Raw genomic sequence first — 23,220 nt, forward strand, 5'->3', positions numbered from 1 at the left:
TTATAAAGGACACGGTCCCTGCCTTAATGGAACTTAAAAGTTAGTGGAAATCCTAAAACACAGAAATATCTAGAAGCTCAAGGCACTATATGAATGGAATAAATGCATGCTATTTATTTAAGACTGCAGATGAGGCGGGGTCATATCCAGGTGAAATTGATAAGAAAAATGCCCTAGAGAAGGCAGCTTTTGACCCAATGCTTGGAGCATTGGTATTTTATTACATAAAGTAGACTATTTTTGCAAAATATACCTACTATGTGCTCAACACCTACAAGACTCTGGAAATATGAAAATGAATAAGGCAGTGTCCTTTCTTCTGAAAAGTGAAAAGTCTAGTGGGAAAACCTGTTAAGTAACCAGCAGTTATAATTTATTGCATTAGGTAAATGGGTGTCTACTTCCATCAACGTTTAAAAAGTATATATTCGAGACCAGAAATAAATGCAAGTCGAAGGGAATGCCCGAATCTGGGGAGCTGGAGAAGGCTCACTCTAGAAGTTCTCAGCCTGGGCTGCACCTGGGAATCACTAGGGGAGCTCATTAAAGCTGCTGGTGCCCAAGCCCTTCCCCAGAGCTACTCCACCTCTCTCGAGGGGAACCTATAATTCTTTAAAGCTGGACAGGTAGGTTGAGACCAGATTGTGGAGGCTGTTGAATGCCGGGGTAGGAAGTTCAACTTTTGTCAGTAGGTAATGGGATGACATTAAAGACGTTTTATCCAGAGAGGATCGTGATCCATGTGGTGTTTAATAAAAACTAACCTGCCGTTTAAATGTCCTTAGCTCAGTAAAGGGCCTCTGGTCCAGTTGCTGAGTGGTGAGGAGGGAGGACTGACCAGCGTTTCTTTGCAGAGTGGCTGCTTTGCCCGGGCAGCTGGGCTTTTCCTGTCGGTGTGCCTGCCTGCCTGTCTGTCTGTCGTCAGAGGCTGGCTTTGACTAAGTTCAGTAGACTTTGCTAAGGAGCACTTGGATGCCTTGACCTCAGAACTCAGGCCAGTCTGCTGCCCTGGGGCAAAGTGCAGGCTTGACATCGGCTCAGGTCACAGGGTCTAACACTTCAAAGGTTCCAGAGCTGTGTGACTGCACAGAATCACTGGTCCATGTCTGTGACTCAGGCTGTCATCTGAGTCCCAGCACCTAGCTACAACAAGGTCACTGGCTCCCCTCTGACAGGACCCTATGTCACCTGACATAACGGGTGGGAGGGGGCGGCAGGTGCGGCTGGCAGGGTGCCTGCCCTCCTGGCCAGAACTCTCTGCTTATCCTGGCTCCAGCCCCGAGGCCTGCCCTTCCAGAGGAATCCAGAGGGTTGGTCGCAGAGCAAGCCCCCACCCAGGCTGTAAAGACTGGAATGTGAATCATGTATCTCTTACTTTGCAGGATACAGAAATGCTTTGGTCGTCATCCAAAGACATGAGCTTTGCTTTTATCTTTTTTTTTTTTTTTTTTTTTTTTGCGGTACGCGGGCCTCTCACAGTCGTGGCCTCTCCCGTTGCGGAGCACAGGCTCCGGACGGACGCGCAGGCTCAGCGGCCATGGCTCACGGGCCCAGCCGCTCTGCGGCATGTGGGATCTTCCCGGACCGGGGCACGAACCCGTGTCCCCTGCATCGGCAGGTGGACTCTCAACCACTGCGCCACCAGGGAAGCCCCGAGCTTTGCTTTTAAATGGGTTCTGATTTGGGTATTGCCAAACGTGGGGTCCCGAATTCTTTCCTACATCTCCTTCTCCATCTTAGAATGTACTTTGCACTCTGTTTCTTCTTCCTGCTGACCATTAGCACTGAGAGCGATGGCCAGAGCACCCCTCCCTTCTGCTCCTAGTGAGACGGTAGAGTCTGGGCTGTGCAGATTCTGGGCTGGAAGCCTTGGTTGTTTGTTAAGGGGGTAGAATCCAGCCACAGTGAGAGAGGAAATCAGACAAGGTTGTTTTTAAAAGCAAGCTGTGTTTTTCTGACTGTTCTGGTATTGGTTCCCACCCTGAAGACTCCTCTAACCCTGGGGAAGAAAAAATATTTTTAGTCTGATACTGGGCTGTAGGCAGCCCAGAGCTGAACCATCTGAAAAAGAGTTGATAACTCGGAGCCATGGTTTTAGTGGAAATAACGTGTAAGGATCACCCAAGACTCCAAAGCAAGGCAAGGGCTATGCCCAAGGCTCTGGGTCTTACCCAACTCTCATGAACTCCTTTACGAGTTCTGTTAGAATAGAAATATCGAGGAAGGAAAAAGAATGGGTGGGATAGAGAAATGTTTGCAATTCCTGGAGAAGATAAAAATCGTAGAAGTGGAATTTACTTTAGAGATAGCAACTTGATGAAGAAAAGCAGTTGACAAACTAGAATCTCCCTGAATTGGGATGACATGTTTCCTGTACACTATATAACAAGCTTAAATATTTTTAATTAAAAAAAACCCCTGCTTTCTGTATGTTTCCTGCAAGTTACAAAGTCATTACTAAGATGATAAATACAGGGGACCTGCATGCTCTTTCCCATCCACTCTCTCCCAGGCACACACTTGTGCCATTTGGCCGCCAGGACATGTGTATTGATCATTGATTCCCTTGGAGCATCTGGCAGGGACAAGACGCTTTGGATTCCTGTTATTGTGCATTGCTGACTCCAACATGCTCTTGAGTTGGAAAGGAGACCAGGAATGAGATCACGAGTAATAAGAAACCTTAAGTGTTTGCCCTTGAACAAGAGACAAAAATTATCCAGTTGGGATTAGATTTCAAGAATGTTGAACTTGAAGGCAAATATTTATCTCCTGGTGCTAAGAAAGGAAAAGATGTAAAACCTTCGACCTTGACTGTAGGGTGGTGTCTGCATTTGAAAACTGGGTTTTGCATTAAACCGGAAGCATGATGAGTTTCTCATTGTTCCTTCCCTGGAATTATGCAAATAGTTTTTAGGACATGCAGAGCAGCAGCTGACCTGGTGTTCCACTCAGTGTTCACCGTAATATCACATTGGATTCTGAGTCTGTCCCTCTTGGGTCTAACTTCCTAAAGAGACCCCTTAAAAATCCCTTTCAGAGTGTATTTGGAAAGAAAATGGCCTAGAATCATATGGTATTTTGCAACCTAGTTCATCCTCTCCCTGTGTCATAGTACTCAAGGTAAATTTACATGTAATTAACATTTCTTTTACCTACATAGCAACCTTGCAAACTAGGCAGAAGCAACACTTTTCTACCCTTTTAACATTATAGAACATACAAGTCTTTTCAGACAGTACATAGGTTTGGGGGAAATAAGCAGTCGGGTCCCAATACATCCAAACATGCTGAAAGTTCAGTACAGCATTCAACCTAACAGATTTCTCAAACATCCACCTTTTACATTCCTGATGTTGCACATACCGAAACTGGGGCAGCCTAATAACATGTCTAAAATGGGCCAACAAGACCTAACGAGACCCCAGGAACCAGGATCATTTTCTAGTCCACAATTTCAAATTAACACCCCAAGTGAGTTATTTTTGTGCAAGGGATAGTCTTCAAAGATCCCTTGGATCTTACCTGGGTAGTTAGCTGCTGTACTCCCTCATGAGAATTCATGGAAGAAGGAAAAAAAAATCAATACTTATTATTTATTTATTTATTTATTTATTTATTATTTTTTTTTTGTGGTACGCGGGCCTCTCACTGTTGTGGACTCTTCCATTGCAGAGCACAGGCTCTGGACACGCAGGCTCAGCGGCCAAGGCTCACGGGCCTAGCCGCTCCATGGCATGTGGGATCTTCCCGGACTGGGGCACGAACCCGCGTCCCCTGCATCAGCAGGTGGACTCTCAACCACTGTGCCACCAGGGAAGCCCAATGCTTATTATTTTTAAGCTGTCCAAGTTACCAAGGAAATTTCCAGTCTTTCTGACCCTTGACATGTAGCAGGATGTAGGGGGAAGGGAGAATGGACTTCATCAAAAACCCTGGATTGAACACTAGCTCTGTAACTTAGAAGGCTTTTCTTCATCCATAAATAGGCATAAGGGTAATAGGGTACCCCCGAAGCACTGGGTGGATTAAACAGGAAGGTGCTTCACAAACGTTCAACTACAAAACAAATGCAAAAGATATTATTAACAATAAAAATAATGGATAAGAAATGTTTAAGCTCAATCATGAGAGGAAAAGTGAAATCTTTTAGTAGCCACAGAAGTCCTCAACCTTCCAATTCCTATTCTTTTTTGATCCTTGCCAGTGGGCCTTAGCCCTAACTGGAAGAAGCCACTTTTGAAGCTTCATGACAAAGACTTGTGCAGAGTGATCCAGGGAGTGCCAGCCATTGCCTGCTGATTTTGAGTCTATTTTGGAATTAAATATGAGGACTATTTGCATTTCATCCACGTCTCTCCATGAGTTCATCCACGTCTCTCGAACAGAAAGACGAGGATGAAAGGAGAATTGGAAATTGCTCAATGACACTCTGGAGATACTGGAATAATGGATACCTGATGGGATTAAAGTACAAAGCTTTTACTGAGAGCCCATTTTATTAAAAAAAATATCATTCACTTCACAGAGGTTAGAAAACACTTTGGGAATCTATTTGGTAAAGCGCTCTTAATTTGATTCTTCTTATTTAATTCCTTCAAATTCCTCTCGGATTAAAATTGTAATAAGAGGCAAAAACCACTTTGGATATATGTTTGGCAGCACTCAGTCTGAACATAAACGTATGCAGTGACCTTGACATATATTGTCTGCTTTTATGTATATATACCACTGAAATGTGTATATAATTCACCAAAAGACATGGGCAGGAAATTTCACAGCAACACAGTTCAAAACAGTCAACATTTAAAAACTACCAAAATGTCCATCAGGAGTGGAATGGATAAATAAGATGTAGTATAATTACACAAAGAAATACTATAGAATCATGAGACATGGTGAAGTACCAGTACACACAGAATCATGAATAATTCTCATGATGTTGAGTAAGAGAGGCCAGACATATCTGCTCCCTATTATGTAAACTTCAAAGACAGGTAAAAGTTAGAAGTCAGCATAGTGATTAGCAGTCAATGACTGGAAGAGGACATGAAGGGGCTTCTGGGTACAGATAATGTTCTCTTACTTGGTTTGGGTGCTAGTTACAAGTTGTGTTGCATTTATGACAATTCATTGAACTAGAAATTTATGATTTGTGCATTTTTTCCAGTGTATGTTCTACTTCAGTAAAGAAGTTGACTTAAAAGAAAAAAAATTGGGCTTCCCTGGTGGCGCAGTGGTTGAGAGTCCGCCTGCCGATGCAGGGGACACGGGTTCGTGCCCCGGTCCGGGAAGATCCCACATGCTGCGGAGCGGCTGGGCCCGTGAGCCATGGCCGCTGAGCCTGCGCGTCCGGAGCCTGTGCTCCGCAACGGGAGAGGCCACAAGTGTGAGAGGCCTGCGTACCGCAAAAAAAAAGAAAAAAAAATTAAGGTGCACCTCTTTCCTACTCCAAAGAAAGGAAAAAAAAAAGTGCATTCAGGACTTCCTGCCTACCTGGTAAGGGAGAACATTGTGATATAATATGTAAAATGCATGGCATTTTTTGTGACAAAGAAAGAAAGCCAAATTGTAGAACAGACTGTAACAACAATTACCTTGGTCAGGGAATACCAAGTCTAGCTAACACCCAAGGAAATTCAACCCCAAATCCTTGGGTCCCTGGTTACCCTCTACACTATGTTGTATTCCTTAATAACTTTCGGAAGAGACTAATGAGATGTTATCCATGCTACTTAATCAGTTCCTAGTTTCAAGGAAGTACATTTAATACCTGCGAGACATGACATGACTTAACTGGATTTGAAAATGAGTGGCAGGCTGGAGCTGCCAGGGCTGCTTTACAAGGATTTAGGATCACATTGTCCCATACCACGAAGACCACCTATGTCAAGAAATAACATTTGGGAGAGTTGTTTTTAAAGGCCTTGGTGTTTTTTGTTTGTTTGTTTGTTTGTTTGTTTTTTGTGGTACGTGGGCCTCTCACTGTTGTGGCCTCTCCCGTTGCGGAGCACAGGCTCCGGACGCGCAGGCTCAGCGGCCATGGCTCACGGGCCCAGCCGCTCCGCGGCATGTGGGATCTTCCCGGACCGGGGCACAAACCCACGTCCCCTGCATCGGCAGGCGGACTGTCAACCACTGCGCCACCAGGGAAGCCCCCTTGGTGTTGTTTTTAGTGGTTTTGGTTTTTTGTTCTGTTTTATAACATTTGATCGATCACACCGTTTGAATAGTTGGGGGTGGGAGGGATCGTGAAAGTAAAATTTTTGTTAAGGTCTTAAAAAATCATCTAGTCTTCCTTGAGCCTTAGCAAACTAAAATATGAAGACCTTAATTTGGTACAATAAACCTTTATTTGTATTCTTTTTTTTTTTTTTTTTTTTTTGCAGTACGCGGGCCTCTCACTGCTGTGGCCTCTCCCGTTGCGGAGCACAGTCTCCGAACACGCAGCCCCAGTGGCCATGGCTCACGGGCCCAGCCGCTCCGCGGCATGTGGGATCTTCCCAGACCGGGGCACGAACCCGTGTCCCCTGCATCGGCATGTGGACTCTCAACCACTGCGCCACCAGGGAAGCCCTATTTGTATTCTTTAAAAAAAAGGAAGTTGAAAGATGATACTGTAAAGTCATAGGAAAAATGCCTTTTTAGGGCAGATCCCAGCAAGGGTCTCCCCTCATGAATGGAGCTGGAGGGAGACTGGAGGACCTGGTGCTTCTGAGTACAGTTTGGAGTTGGACAGACTGGGGTTTAGACCACAGTTCCATTCCTTGCTAACTGAGTAACCTTGGGTGATTTCTTGATGTCCCTAAGCTTTAATTTCCTCATCTGTTAAATGGACATAATACCCCCATCACAGGGTTGTAGGGAGAGTCAGATGGAATATGGTTTCTGAGGTGCTTAGTGTAGTATCTGGAAACAGGTAAATACTGAAATGACAGCTGGGGCTCAGAAGTTCATCCTTTAGTTCTCTTTTGGCCATAATTGTGCAGGAGATGGTTGCTCAGCATCTAGAGATTTGGGGATAAGGGCTTCTATTGGCCTATTAATTTACCCGACATTTCTAGAGAACTTGCTCTATGGAAAGCAAGAGAGATCCTAGAGCTATGATGACACATGTGTGGCCCACGTCTTTAAAGGGATGTATTGGGCTTCCCTGGTGGCGCAGTGGTTGAGAGTCCACCTGCCGATGCAGGGGACACAGTTTCGTGCCCCGGTCCGGGAAGATCCCACGTGCCGCGGAACGGCTGGGCCCGTGAGCCATGGCCACTGAGCCTGTGCGTCCGGAGCCTGTGCTCTGCAACGGGAGGGGCCACAACAGTGAGAGGCCCGCGTACCGCAAAAAAAATAATAATAATAAAGGGATGTATAGTCTAACGTGAACGAGAGGGAGCAAGCTCACCTGCACTTACTGGTACCAGATACTTACTTCGGTATGAACTGAACTTGCCTTTGGTTATTTAATTTTCGTAACAATCCTATGTGGCAGGCTTTCTTGTGCCAGTTTTTACAGTTGAAGAAATAAGTCCAGAAAAGTGCCCAAGGCCACACTATTTGCAAGGTCAGAATGCAGACCCTGGGTTCTCTTGATTCCAAAGCCCGTCTCTTTCTACTCCATGTTGGACAGTGGGATGGGGCAGCCAGCCCAGCCATAATGTAACTGAAAGTGGGGTCCAGCTGCTCACCTCTCAAAAGCCAATAAAGAGGCCAGGTTGGTGGAAAGGACAGTTTGTTTTATTTTGGATGCTGGCAACCAGGGAGGGTGGACGCCTGTCCAAAGGCCAACTCTCTGTCAAGCTCTGACAGTCATCTTGAAATTGGGCATCGGTGGTCAACCAGCATCATCTTGATTGTTTCAGGTACAGTTAATCTTCAGTTTCAGGTTCCGTTCGTTTCCGTTTCTTTGAGGCCAATTCTCGGAATTGTGGCAGCTTATGCCATGGCTGCAGCCTGGTGATCATGTAGTTCACTTCTTCCACCTGGCGGGGGTTTCAGTATCTATAAGACAGCTCGCAGGATACGGCTCAGAATATTGTCTATAGCCCTTAAGGAGGACCTAAAGGTCCTTGACTGTGTTTAATGACTAAACTATTATTATTTGGTCTCCTTTGACTGTTTTCCTTTGTTTCTGCATTTTCTCACTTCTCTGATTAAACTTATTCTTTGGCTAAAGTTTTTCCACAGACGAAAGGCAGGTTGAGGACATGGGGGAGAGGACAAGGACCATATCGTCCTTCTCCATTTCAGTAACGTTAGAGGCAAAGTTAAATGTGTGCGACAGCCCAAGCCCAGAGCTGTGGGAGCACCAGAGAGGAGAGGTTAGTTGCAAATGCAGATATCCGTGCGTTTTAGATTTATGTTTTGCCTTCAGTGTAGTTATTTGCTCTGCCTTGAAATTTGGCAGACTATTCAAAATACATGTTAACAAAACGTCTCAATCATTTTGGCCATCTTTTTATATCATACAGGATATTTCTATTGATTTTTCTAGTTGCCTAAGATTTCTGAAACAAGAGAAGTATTGTAGCCATGATGTGGTGATATCAGTACAAGAGAATCGAACTTGTGTCCGAAGACCTGGGATGTTTCCTAGTTCTGACACTTAGCTGTGTGAACTTGGTTTTGGTGCAGCAAGTCATTTGGCCTCTGAGCCTCAGTTTGATCACCATAAAACATGAAGGATGAGGTCACCTGCTTCAAAAGTTCAGAGAAAACTCCAATTAAATATTGTGCATGAAAGCACACAGCCAAAGAACCAGTCTGAGAGATTCCGAGTAGCGACACTGAGGTTAATGGCGTAGCCCAGGTTTTCGTTTCAGTGTCTCATGTGGTCCCCAGCAAGTTACTTAATCTCTCTGCAGCTCCATTTCTCTTGTTGTACAAGAGAATAGTGATTCCTCTGAAGAAAGAGAAATACTGATTAGATTAGCAAATTAGGCAATTGTTTTCTAATCCCTTTGAAAATGTTCGAGTCTACGCGGGCCTCTCACTGTTGTGGCCTCTCCCGTTGCGGAGCACAGGCTCCGGACGCGCAGGCTCAGTGGCCATGGCTCACGGGCCCAGCCGCTCCACAGCGTGTGGGATCTTCCCGGACCGGGGCACGAACCCGTGTCCCCTGCATCGCAGGTGGACTCTCAACCACTGCGCCACCAGGGAAGCCTGAAAATGTTCGAGTCTTTAGACAACTGCTAACAGTACAATATTGCACACATATATCTAGCTTTCTTTATATGCAGATATATTTTGTTCTGCAAAAAAAAAAAAGTCTTTATTTTTCAACAGCTTTCCAAAGGAATCTGGACCCCCCCCCCCACCGCAAAAGGAATGAATGCATGCACACCCTGATGTGTCCTTGTGAACAGTGCACAGGAAAGTTGCTCTTGTCTTCCGGTCAGGTCTTTCCCCCACTCCCTACTGTTTTCTTTCTTTTAATTGTCCTGTCTCTTTATTAAAGAATAGTTTATGTACCATAAAATACAGTTTATTTTTATTACATTTAAACAGCTGTGCAGCCGTCACCACAGTGCAGTTTTACAGCTTTTCCATCACCTCATTTTGACTTTGTAGTCAACGCTGCTCCCAATCTTATTCCCATCCCCATTTCCAGCAACCACCAATCTACTTTGTATCTCTTTCCTTTTGCCTTTTCTAGAAATTTCATAGAAATGGAATCAATATGTAGTCTTTCGTGTCTGGCTTCTTAACATCGTGTTGTTGAGGGTCATCTATGTTGTATGTATCAGCAGTTTGTTCCTTTTATTTAAAAGCAGTAACTTTGCAGTATTGCATTATTTGAATGCTCCACATTTTGTTTATCTGTTCACTAGCTGAGAGTCATTTGGATTATTTCCAGTTTGGGGCTATTTTTGGAGAACACTGCTGTGAACTTTTGCGTCTAAGTCTTTGTGTGGACATAAGTTACCATTTCTTTTAGTTCGAAACCTAGGAGTGGAAGTGCTGGGTTGCATGGTATATTTATGTTCAACTTTTTGAGAAACTGCTAAAGAGGTTTCCAAAGTAGCTATACCACTCTCCTACTGCCATATAAATTTTAGGATTGGCTTGTCAATGTACAAATAATCTGACTGGGATTTTGGTAAAGATTATACTGACTCTATTGATCACTTTAAAGAGACCAGTTAGGTCTTTCAGGAGTGCACACGTCTACAGATAATGTTTACCTAGCACTGTTAAACTGCAAAGACTGCTTAAAAATTTTTTGCCTTTCGCTCCTTGGAAGGAGATGCGATAGCAGTAACCATCTGCCAAAAGCCAGTATGCAGTTACACCGGGATGTTGCAGCCTATTTTATTCTTTTATATTTTGCGCTGGTCAGAGGGAACCAGAGCGCTGGAATGCCATTGCGTATTTTTCTCTGCACCGTTCTGTGCATCTTCTCTGGGGAAGACCAGCCGCCGCCCCTCCCCCTGGTGTTTGGAGCAGGGGCCGCGGTTGGGGCTATAGAGTCGGTGAAGTGGCAGGGCTGCAGGATGCTCTTCTCTGTGCAGACTGGCTGTGCACAGACTTGTGGGGAGCGCTGTGGGCTTTGTGCAGGCTGCCTGGGCAGACTGATTTATTCACCTTTGCCCAGGATTCACACTTTGGGCCAAGGCACACCCTCACCATCCTGCCTAAACAGGATGCTGCGTCAGGAAAAAAAAAAAAACCTCCCGGAACAGGGGAGTGGTAGCTTCAGGATCAAGCTGGTCCAGTCGCACTGGAAACCTCTCCCACTCCAAGGGAAAAAAACAACAAATGCAGAAAAGGCTGAGTCGGCCCTCACACCGCATTTCTACAGGAGCAAAATGGGAACTAGCGTGATTCTGCCTCTCCCTCGCCACCCATGCACCTGCCATGGAAGCAACATGCTTGTTCCTCCCTTTGGCTTCCTCATCTACTGTCAGGTTTCCCCAGTTCACAATGATCTGCCTGGACTTAGGTCAGTGCTTACAAAATAAAACAAAAGCAGCTTATTTCGGGGCCCCACCCCAGGGCCATTGAACCCATTTTTAAAAGGCTCTTGGGTGTTGCTTATGTGCAGAAAAGTTAGAAAACCCCTGACCTAGGCCAACACACTAACCTCCAAGCGTTTGCATGTCCTTAGTCTGAAAGCACCATCAACCAGACCCATGTTGGCGAGAGTCTCAGGGACAGAAATGCAATTTGTTTATTCCTTTGGGTGGTCTGAGCACCATCTCTGAATCAAGTTAGATTTTTAAAGTGAGACTGCAAACCTAGACCTTGATAGTTTAACTTCCCCGGTGAGAATGATTTCATTCAACGACCTTTCAGTGCTACACCCTCAGTTTTTCTCAAGGGTCTGTGTAAGAAACAACGACTTGGATGTTTCCAGCCATCATCGAAATTAGTGTGGAAGTTGTTTTGCTGCTCCAGAACTGAGGTCCCCCTATGCGAATTCCTCTGGTGATTTTTGGAGGCAGTTTACGCAAGCGGAGGCCTGGAGTCAGGCGGCCTGGACTCACAGCCCAGCTCTGCTTTTTGGAAGCCTTGGGAGCTTTGGAGAAATTGTTCACTTTGAGCTTTCATTTTTTGCTTGCAGAACATAATTGTAAAATAGCACCTACCTCACAAGGCTGTCCGAGAGCTGTCACTCAGAGCCCTCGGTACCATGCCTGGAACAGAGCAAGACCCTACCGAACCTCAGCCTGCTGCGACTGTTACTAATTTAGAATCAGGAAACCTTGCCTCTCTAGTGACAATTGTATGTGACCATTTTTTTCACACAGTGAGACTTTCGTGGCCCATTTTCCCTTTTGTCCTCACCGACTGAGAAGCTCGGATCCCAACAAACATGTTTGCCTGAGTGTGGAGCCTTTTGATTTTTTTTTTTCCTCTAAGGTTTTTGTTCCATTGTTTTCAGGTCACAGCCTTCTCTGATAAGCATCTGGAAGTCCTTTTTGGAAGGAGGCTTGGCATAAGCTATAAATTGCCGAAGGCTGACCTCAAGGGCCATGTTTCATATCTCCTGGGCAGTATCAGGAGTAAGGCACTCCAAGAGAAAAGGGGTAAAGAGAAACTGAAAAGGGCAGTTAGCCATTCCGGAGTTAAGCAGATTATCTGTCCAAGGACGGGGTCTATAATTACAGTTCTGTTTTCTACTCCCAGTGGCCTGTTACACTGGCACAGGGCTTAGGGCGTCAGAACTCCTCCTGGCTGTCAGACACTATGGAGTCTTTGGTTAAATTCCATTCCCTGCCATCAAGAATGTCCTTTCTCTACCTAGATTACTTTTCTGTTAACACTGCCATGTGAGCTTGTAGAGGGACAGGATTTGACACAGAATCATAGAATTTTACAGCCGGATGGGACTTGAAATTGTCTAGTCCAGCCCTTCACTTTTTACAGAGGAGGGTCCTGGGCCTTGGAGAGGGTAAGTAGTGATATAATTGAGGTCCCATGAGTAAGAATTAAAGAAATAATACCCCAGTCTCCTGATTCTGAATCTTGTAACCCTTTCCCTGCACCCCGTGTCCACAAGGAATTCAGGGCTCCTTTCTCCTGCTTTATAGCAGGTGGTATTTCCCCAGATGGTATTCTCACCTGTATGATAAAGTTTATACTTCAAGTTAGAGATGAACTAAATAGGAATAATAACCACAGAAGTGTGACTTAATCAGCACCATTCAAGGCAAGTGATTTTTAGCACTTTGAATGTGTATGCAGGTGCTTTTATCAAACTCAACTAAATAAACAAGTCGTTTATGGTCCATAGAGTTTAATGCCAGCCAGAATGTGGATTTTTTTTTTTTTTTTTTTTTTTTGCGGTACGCGGGCCTCTCACTGTTGTGGCCTCTCCCGTTGCGGAGCACAGGCTCCGGACGCGCAGGCTCAGCGGCCATGGCTCACGGGCCCAGCCGCTCCGCGGCATATGGGATCCTCCCAGACCGGGGCACGAACCCGTATCCCCTGCATCGGCAGGCGGACTCTCAACCACTGCGCCACCAGGGAGGCCCCAGAATGTGGATTTTTTAACGTGTGCATTTTGAATATGTGAAAATAAGTACGGTTGTAATTTTTTAAATAGCAGGGTACAAAGATGGACGGAAAATGGTGATGACGGGGCTGTAGTGAGCCCCAGAGGTACATCTGGCCTCTCGGGCTGAGGCACAGCTGGTGTTCCAGGGTGTGGGCCTGGGGACAGGTACCCGGTAACCACTGCTTATGAAGTCACCTGTCACAGCAGAGCCCATAGCGCTTCAAAAGTTTGCAATCAGGGGACTTCCCTGGTGGCGCAGTAGATAAGAATCCGCCTGCCAATGCAGGGGACAAGGGTTCGATCCCTGGTCCGGGAAGATCCCACATGCTGCGCGGAGCAACTAAACCCATGGGCCACAACTACTGAGCCTGCGCTCTAGAGCCCACGAGCCACAACTACTGAAGTTAGTTGGCCTCGCGCCTAGAGCCCATGCTCTGCAACAAAGAGAAGCCACCACAATGAGAAGCCTGTGCACCGCAACAAAGAGTAGCCAGCCCCCTGCTCACCGCAACTAGAGAAAGCCCGCGTGCAGTAACGAAGACCCAAAGCAGCCAAAAATAAATAAAATTAAATCTTAAAAAAAAAAAGTTTGCAATCAATAGCCTCCTCTCCACAGTGAATTGTGTGTTCCTCATCTGTTCGTAGATGGATGCTGTTTAGTCTCATTTTGCTTATGATCTGAAATACTTTTCCTTCTTCTAAAAATGACTCTAATTTAAATGCTTTGGATTCAGCTACATCCAGTTTTTTGGGTTAGTTTGCATATAGCCCCGTCTGTGTTCAGCTCTGATACCTTTCCTGGCCCTGTGCACAGGGCTTGTCTGTGAACCATCATGGGTGCCTGTGTTAAGAAGAAGTGAAACAGACGGGGTGGCTCACACATGCAAAGGAGGGGCTCCCCTATCCTGAGCACATGACCCTGTGCCCCCCGCCCCCCAGGTCTGCACTGCTGCACAAACAGAAAGACTTTTAAACGGCTGTGCAACTGCCCTTTGATTCTGGCTCACTGTATCTCTTGACATGCTCAGCATCATGGGATGAAGCAAGTGCACGGGTCAAGACCGATGCCCCTGGCGTTATGATGGCGGTGTTTCTCAGCTGTGGTTTTGCTCACGGTTTACAGAGCAGACCCCTGCCACAGGAGCGCTTGACAAATCTTCCGTCCATCTTGTATGACAGCTCATGTAACACAGTGACTCTCCTTTGCCTGTCCTTGGGAAAGGGCGGCAGCATCCAGAGAGCCTTTTGTCAGCATCCCAGACCACACTAACAAGCCTTTCTGTGGATGGCCCTAGAACCATCTCTGTGCAAAGGATTATTATGTTGTTATTCCTATTATTATTGTATGCAGTACATCATAACATATTCAAAATGTCATTTGATCATTCACCCTAGTGTCACTGTGAGGTAGATACAGCAGTGGGGGTACTGTATGGTTATTAGTTATGGTGCTAGTTAGGAACATGTGCTCCAGAGCCAGACTACCTGGGTTTGCAGCCTGGCCCTACCACTTTCTAGCTGTGTGACCAGGAACAAGTTTACTAAATCTGTGCAAGCCTCAGCTTCCTCATCTATAAAGTAGGGAATAATAACCTTAGGAGGTTATTGTGAAACAAATGACTGAATGTTTATGAAGTATGTAGAACAGTGACTGACACAGAATAATCATAAGAATGTTCACTTTTATTGTTATGGTCACCATCAACTTCATCATCTCTACTTTGCAGTAGAGTTTCCAAGAGTTTGTGATTTGCCCAAGATCACGTTGGGTGTTATGACTCCAAGAGACAATGGACTTTTTTCCTCTTAGTCTTTTATTTCTTTATTACACAGTAACATAAAAATGAATTCTTGTAAAAGATCAAAACAATACAGAAACATATAAAGGAAATTGTTAGGTTCCCACCCTGCTCCTTCCTCTTGCCCCACAAGGAACCACAGAAAACTAACTGGTGTGCATTCTCCCTACCTTCTCTCCGTGCAGGGCACACACATAAAATCAATATACATATATATATATATATGTGTGTGTGTGTGTGTGTGTCCTCTCTGGTATAAATAATAGTAACAGTGCCTGACTTATAGGGCTGGATGTTGGGGGGCAGAGGGTGAGGGCAGGCAATATACTAGCCCTCTCATCAGCTCCATGAGTTAAGTGCTATTATTCTACCCATTTTACAGCTGTGGAAGTGAAGGTTAGGGAGATTGTCACCTTTACAGGACCAAATAGTGCTGAAACTGGATTTGAATCCAGTCAGACTTACCCCAGTATCTCCACACTTTTGACCACTACTATATGTGGCCGTATCACAGGCATTATTTTTCCACTTGATTTTTTTCTCTTAGTAGTGTTTGTTTGAACTCTTTCCATATAAATACATATACGTTTGCTTCTTTCTTTTAATGGCTACATGAGTCAATATTTTATTTCACTACTTTCTCATTTAGGTTGCTTCTGTTTCCTTGTTCTTTGCTGTTATAAGTAATTCAAAACTGAATATCCTTAATACATACACTTTTGGGCACATGTGTGAGAATTTCTATAGAATGGCTTTTACAAGTGGGATTGTTCATCAGGGAGTAGTATGTACATATACATTAAATTTCAATAAATAGTGCTTTCCAAAAAGAATTTTGCTCACCAACAGTGTGTGAGAATGCCTGTTTCCTCACATTAGTCTTCTTCTTATCTTTGCCAATTTGTTGAAGAAAGACACTCTTTTTCTAAATTGTGTTCCCCTGATTCCTGGTGGGGTTGAGCTGATTATTTGGGGGGTGATCTACCTTTCCTCTGGAAATTGCCTTTTGCCCATATTGCCATTTATTTTTCATTGTAGATGCTCTTTATAAATTCTGGATAATAATCTTTTCTCTGAAATGCATGACAGATATTTTATCCCTGTCTGTAACTTTGTTTTATGTCTAGAGATTGTGTGTGCATGTGTGTATGTGTGCAGGCACACGAACACAGTCAATATTTATTTTTATTGCTTCTAGGCTTTGCCTTGCTTAGGAAAGCCTCCCCAAGCTTGTTAAAACAGTCTCCTACATATTCTTCGAATATTTCTATGATTTTGTTTCAACTTTTAACTTAGTACCTTTCTAGAATTTGTTTTTGTGTAGGTTGTGAGTTAGGAATCTAGATTTAACTTTCTCTAAGTGTAAAACTCATCGTTCTCACCATTAATTGAATAACCCATTTCTTTCAACTCATTTGAAACACCACCTTTATCATAATTCTCTTGTTGTATGTATGGCTGTGCACCTGGTTCCTCTCTTCTGTCCCACTGATTTATTTTCTATCCCTGCACCAATATTAGAACACTTTAATTATTTTAGCCTTAGAATAACTTTTTATTCGGGAAAGGGAAAACCCCTTTCACTGCCACTCTCTTTTCCAAAGCAGTTTTTATATTTTTATGCATTTTTTTTTCTTCCATGTGAACTTTTAAAATCAGCTTGTCAAGTTCTATAAAAGAAACTCCTGTGTGTATTTTGACTGAGAATATATTGCATTAATAGGTTCATTTTGGATTATTTGGCATCTTTACTATATTTACTTTTCCCATCCACAAGTACCATGTGTCTCTATTTCTTTCATGCCCATCAGTTAAGATCCTTATGTAGATCTTGCATCGAAGGGTTTATTTGTTGCTATTACAAATAGGGACCTGTTTTCCCATCACCTGGACTTAATTTGTATTACTAATGAATAGGAAAACTATTGGTTTTTATATATTAATTTTTTTATCTAGCTACTTGACTGAACTCTTTCATTAGTGACCTTTATACTGATTTCTTTTTCTTGATCTATCACATAGGCTAGGACTAAAGAAAAACGCTGGTGAAAGTGTACGTCCCTGCCTTGTTCTTATCTTTAATTAGAATGCTTCTAATACTGCACCACTAAATGTGGTACATACACTTGATCAGCTTGAAGAAATTTCTTTCTATTTCTAGCTTACTGAGGGCGTGTGCTTTTCACTGCAGACTACACCAGATTCCCTTCAAGGGGCCTTAATTCTGTCCCCGACATTTTCCTTGAGAATTCAGAGATTGTCCAAATGCCTGGGACCTCCCAGCATTGATATCCCAGCTGACCCAACACAGTTTAGAACTGAGTAATATTTTCTCTTCCTCCTTTCACTCACATTGGACCCTAGATGGCCGAAGAGAAAGGGCTACTTTGTGTGAACATTTCCTATACTCCCCTCACATGCCCCCCCATCCCACCCCCACTGCCGAAAAAATAAATAAATAATGCTGTGTGGATAAGAGCAAAATTCCACTTCTGGAATTTTCTGGTAGGCACCACTGAAAAGGTTTCATTCCTGGCTTCTACTTGTAAATAACTTCCTTTTTTTTTTTCCACTGGGTTATCTTGAGTAGCTGACCACCACCTCACACTCTAGTCGCTAACTGGTTTCATAGTTTCTGCAGGAGGGTGTGAGAAAGGAATCACTACCTGACCTCTGATTTCCTGTTGAGATTTCACACAGGCACAGGGTGAAGTCACTTCTAACTCTGGGCTCTCAGCAGTGCCTTGTGCACAGTTAATGCAAAAGAAATGTTTTTATGGTCGATTGATGAAATGATTTAATTGCAGAGTACATCTGATAATTTTTGGGTGGCGAGACTTTTTGCTAAGATGTGGACGAAAGGATTTTGCTTTGTTGGGCATGCATTTGGAGCATGACTCTAAAGGGACTTGGCACCTGTCTACAGATTTGTCCCTGTGTCCAGTGACATTTTGCTTTGGGGAAATCAACACCCACTGTGGTGGCATCTGTCATATTTAAGAATGTGAAATGCCCAGGAATAATGCAGAGCCACCTCAGTAAAATGCCTTCTTCAGAAAACAATTAAAATGAGACTTTGGCAAAAGATTGTTATAAGCAGCAGAGAAGAGAGTTGGGGCTCCTTCCGAGATAAAAAGCAGCATAGGATGTCTTTTACTATGGTTTTTCTCATCTTGATGTAAGCTGGGTAGATTACATTATTTTCAGACTGTTTAGCTAGGAAAGCAAGAACCTGCTAAATAGGATCCTTTCTTTTTATTGCTTTAGTACAAACCAACACTGGCCTCCAACATCAATTTGGATGTTAATGTTTTTGAGGTGGTGGGCTTGTTTGGGAGGTGGAGTGGACTCATCTCAGGCACATGCTGTATAACTGGCAACTGTCCAGGAGAGCCCAAGCTGAGAGACAACTGGATGCCAGAAACCCCAAGAGGCAGGGCCAACCTCACGTGGCAGGCACAAGTAGCTGGTCTTTGAACCCCTCCCAGATCCAGTGGGATCAGCTTCAGCTTCTAGGACTGTTGGTATAGGAAGTTTGGTCAATTGGACAATTATTTTTCCTGCCTTAGCTGCTTGTCTTTTCCTCCAAATTCCCACATCCAGAAAAGAGGCTGGGAGCAGTGACCAGTCATAGACTAAAATATTTCGTACCTCTTCTCTTGCAGGCAGGTGACAAACATTACCACCCTAGCTGTGCACGATGCAGCAGGTGCAACCAGATGTTCACAGAAGGAGAGGAAATGTATCTTCAAGGTAAGGTGGACTCAAGAATCCAGTAAGTTCTCCCCACCTGGGGAAAGAAAACCTTGCTATGTTTGTTTTTAGAGAAGGAGGCATGTCTTTAGCTGCAGGGCTACGTGGATCCAGAATGAATGTAGCCAAATGTTACCTCATCAGTTAGTATTAATCAGCCAAGCAATTGACATCCTGGCAGTGAGCCCCTGAGACTGTTAACAGAGGAGTGTGTTGCTTCTGGCTGAATGAATTGGACTTGATGTTCCAGGCTGTGGAGGTTAGACAAGAGTGAAAATCAGCGCCCCCTCCTCCCACCCAGCCCCCAGGAATATGCTTGGGAAACAAAAGACCAAAAGAGGGAAAGCATTTCTAGAAATATTACACATTGGATGGCTACTTTGTCTTTTCTCACTTCACTGTCCTGGGGGAAGGATTTGGGGGGGGGGGCCTCCCAGGCTGCTCTTATCCAGGCTTTCAGGAAGAAGAAAATCTCATATTTGGTGAATTGCATCACAGATGTACTTCATCGCATTAAGAGGACATAGCTGTCATAGTGTAAGAGAGAGGGACAGAGAGTGAGAGAACACACCCAAAGTCCCTGACAGAGAAATTGAGAAGTTTCTGATGCCAAGGAAGGGCTCATGACCAGAGGGCCATTCAATTTTTTTTTTTAATGAAAATAATTTTGAGAAATTTTCCCAGTGTACAGCTCTGATTAGCTTTTGTCTCCTCTAAAATTCTGAAGCTTCTCAGAGAGCTTTAGGGGAGGATTCTCCTCCAGTCAAACAGCACGATCTGTGCAAGCATTTTACTATTTTTAGTGGGAAAAAGAGTCATTAAATAGACAAGGGCTTATCAGTAAAATTAGCAAGAACCACGAGAGCTGTTGCTTATTCAGTTTCGCTAATTACTGGGTCTCATCGGCCTTTACATGTCATTTCTTCATCTGTCTCTGCATGTAACACTATGTGTAGTTTTAATGAATGGTTTGCTTTGCTCTCAATTTTTGTTTTTATGCAACTAAGAAAAGTCTCTGGAAATGATTCTTGAGTATTAGAGCAAAGCTTTGGCTACTCTCCCCTTAAAAATGCTAGCTGTGGGCTTCCCTGGTGGCGCAGTGGTTGAGAGTCCGCCTGCCGATGCAGGGGACACGAGTTCGTGCCCCTGTCCGGGAAGATCCCACATGCCGCGGAGCGGCTGGGCCCGTGAGCCATGGCCGCTGAGCCTGCGCGTCCGGAGCCTGTGCTCCGCAATGGGAGAGGCCACAACAGTGAGAGGCCCGCATACCGCAAAAAAAAAAAAAAAAAAAAAAATGCTAGCTGTATGAAAAATTGACAACCCAAACATCCTTTTAGCTTTAGAAGGATCTCTCTGAAAAATTTTGATTAAAGATCTCACTGAATTTTAAAGGGCCCAATAAGGGCAGGTGAGAAGCACCAAATCCGTGGTCTCACGTGTGCTTTATATGATGCATTTCCCCTGAGGACAGGCTGTGAATCCATGAGAGCAATAGGCCGGTGTCAGTTTACATTTTCAGCATGGAGCAGATTTATTCTTCAGTTGGTCTCCAGGCTCTGTTTTAGATCTAAGTGTGTCCATTACAGCACTCACAAGCAAAGTCCCAAGAGTGCATGTCACCCCTGTGTCTGCTGAGAACCGAGACTCGGGGTTCTGTCTGGGTGCAGCTTTGCACGTTCACAGGGTTCTGGAAGCTGAATAGAGAGGGTGATTTCAGGCTGTGCATGAGTGCAGCACATTCATACTACAAATAAACAATTCTGTTAGTTTGGGCTACATTCAGAATTTGGGGATTGTTGTAAATCTCTCCTGGAATTGGGCTTCTGTGTTCTTTGCCTGCCCTCTTGGCATATCCTTGAAGAATGAGCAGTTTCATCTTCCCCAGCATGAGATGTTCTCTCTGGCTCACATTCCCTACGTGTCTGACCTCTGGAGAACAGTGTGACACCATGTGCACACCCGGGATTCTGGGCCAGGACGCCCACTCAGTAGAACCTCCACAGTGCACGCAGCTCCTGGACCCAGCCCTGACCCCCGGCCCTTGGCTCTCCATATTAAGACGCTTTCCTGTGCTTTGTAGCCAGCCTCAGAGTAAATGCTAGTGCTGAATGGACTATGTGTCTGCCTGGTTTGGGTTTGTTTGATTTTTTTTTTTTTTTTTTTTTTGGCCCTGGGTTAAGCAAGATAGAAATTACTGCTAAATAGGGATTAAAGTATTATTCTGATATAAAATGCATTTTCCCTGTCATTAATTTAATAGTATTTTAGTTCAGTGGTGTAAAAGAATTCGAGAGTTTTTTTTTGTTTTTGTTTTTTTTTTTTTTTTTTTTTGCTGTACGCGGGCCTCTCACTGCTGTGGCCTCTCCCGTTGCAGAGCACAGGCTCCGGACACACAGGCCCCGCGACCACGGCTCGCGGGCCCAGCCGCTCCGCGGCATGTGGGATCCTCCGGGATCGGGGCACGAACCCGTGTCCCCTGCATCGGCAGGCGGACTCTCAACCACTGCGCCACCAGGGAGGCCCAAGAATTCGAGAGTTATTTTAATTTGATACTTTTCAAGTACACGCAGATTGCTGCTTGAAGAGAGAAAGATTTCAACAATGAAATGTAGAAAGTCTAATATTCATACTGAGATTCTTCTTAAGCTTATATCATTTACTTACTGCTTTCCACTTAGTAACTTTTTCATATTTTTTTAACTTTTTATTTTATGTTGGAGTGTAGTTGATTAACAATGTTGTGTTAGTTTCAGGTGTACAACAAAGTGATTCAGTTATACATATACGTGTATCTATTCTTTTTCAAATTCTTTTCCCAATTAGGTTGTTACAGAGTATTGAGCAGAGTTCCCTGTGCTATACAGTAGGTCCTTGTTGGCTGTCCATTTTAAATCTAGCAGTGTGGACATGTCAACCCCAAACTCCCAGACAATCCCTCCCCCACCTCCCTTCCCCCTCATGACCATAAGTTCGTTCTCTAAGTCTGTGAGTCTTCAACTTAGTAAATTTATTCGCTTGGGTCTTTTTTTTTTTTTTTTTTTTGCGGTACGCGGGCCTCTCACTGTTGTGGCCTCTCCCGTTGCGGAGCACAGGCTCCAGACACGCAGGCTCAGCGGCCATGGCTCACGGGCCTAGCTGCTCCGCGGCATGTGGGATATTCCCGCACCGGGGCACGAACCCGTGTCCCCTGCATCGGCAGGCGGACTGTCAACCACTGCGCCACCAGGGAAGCCCCGCTTGGGTCTTTTTAAGTCCCTCTTCAAGTTCTTCTGCCCATTCCCACATTTGAACATACCCTTATATGAACATATAAGACTTACATATAGGCCTTAGCCATAAATTACATAGATTGTCTATCTAGGCGTAAAAAAATCATATAGGCAGACATTTGATTCTTATAAGAACAGAGCTTTTGATTGGATATAAGTGTTTTGCTTAGTTCTTTGGTACTGGTACCATCTAAGAAAGTGCTTTACACTCCTATAAAGTGAGGCATTAACCCAGGAACAGAAAATGACACTGAATTCGTGCCTTCATTAGTTTAAAAGTGAAGACTTTTTTGCAGTTAATTAAAAGGTTAAAAGTTAAAGAAAAACTTGTGGATTTGTAATGTAACTTTCAATCTTTCTGCTAGTTAGATTGATCTCCTGTGCCTGTTGGATCAACAAAAAATTCAGTGAGTTTTGCTTCTGGTTATAGGCGATCTGGTTTGACTTTATTGCCCTCATCTGAGTTGCTGGGTTGTTTTGATGTTATATAAGCATGGCTTATGGCTTATATTTCTGAAATTAAATGCAGCTGTTGCTAAGCACACAGACATTACTTTTAATGGATAATGATACAGTTTAAAAACAAAAACAAAAACCACCACCCAGTCAAGAACAGTCTCTTTCATCAAGACACTCTTGTGCCCAATTAGTGGTCTGTGTGGTCTAGGATTATGTCTGTTATAGAACAAGTTCAGGTCAGATGTGGAAAACTCCCCTGGAGTTTGAACTGTCACGATTCACTTGGGCACAGGGCCACTCTCAGAAGTTCTATCTAATAGGACTCTGGCTGCTTTCCATTTCCTTTATTCTTAACCATGCGTTGTCTTTCCAGGTTCTACCGTTTGGCATCCCGACTGTAAGCAATCCACCAAGACTGAGGAAAAACTGCGGGTAAGGAAGGCAATAGTGCCATGATGCCAGGTGTACTTGCTGGGCACTGTGTTTGTAGTCACTAATTTGGGGGACTGGAGTTTGGGTGAAAGTACTTTTTTATAACTTTTTTTTTTTCCCCTCTATAGTAGACTAAGTGGAAAGCCCATTTGGCCAAAAAAGGAGGTTCCCTCCTACCTTAAATCAATGGTGGTTTTTGTTCCAAATGCTTGTGTTGGACAAAATAAGCCTTGCCTCATAAGTCAGGTTCTTAGGAAAGCATTCAACGGAAAAGTCAAACCTTACAGATGTGAAAAAATGTTTCATCAAGTTCTAGGTCCAACATCTGGTGACCTCATCACTGGGCTTTTTCTGTACTTTGTCCATAATATCACTCCAACCCAAACTCTGAGGCCATTGCTCAGCTCTTTCTATGTTTGATTGGCTTCTCAAATCCAAATTCACCAAGTGGCCTCCATCTCCAAAAGCTGATGATTTGTCTGATTAAACCTTTGGGGAAAATCATGATGAGCCC

General features: G+C 44.1%; 1 protein-coding gene across 1 annotated transcript in view; it reads left to right on the forward strand.

The window, feature by feature from the left end:
• ABLIM1 (actin binding LIM protein 1) overlaps nt 1-23,220 on the forward strand; it is a 186,493-nt gene that overhangs the window by 112,646 nt on the left and 50,627 nt on the right. Inside the window, exons 7-8 of the mRNA XM_060099208.1 lie at nt 18,459-18,546; nt 22,648-22,706. Coding sequence (XP_059955191.1) covers nt 18,459-18,546; nt 22,648-22,706 — 147 coding nt within the window. The remainder of the gene's footprint in view (nt 1-18,458; nt 18,547-22,647; nt 22,707-23,220) is intronic.

Source organism: Mesoplodon densirostris, chromosome 1 (genome assembly GCF_025265405.1).
Source record: "Mesoplodon densirostris isolate mMesDen1 chromosome 1, mMesDen1 primary haplotype, whole genome shotgun sequence".
In the NCBI taxonomy this organism is placed as follows: Eukaryota; Metazoa; Chordata; class Mammalia; order Artiodactyla; family Ziphiidae; genus Mesoplodon; species Mesoplodon densirostris.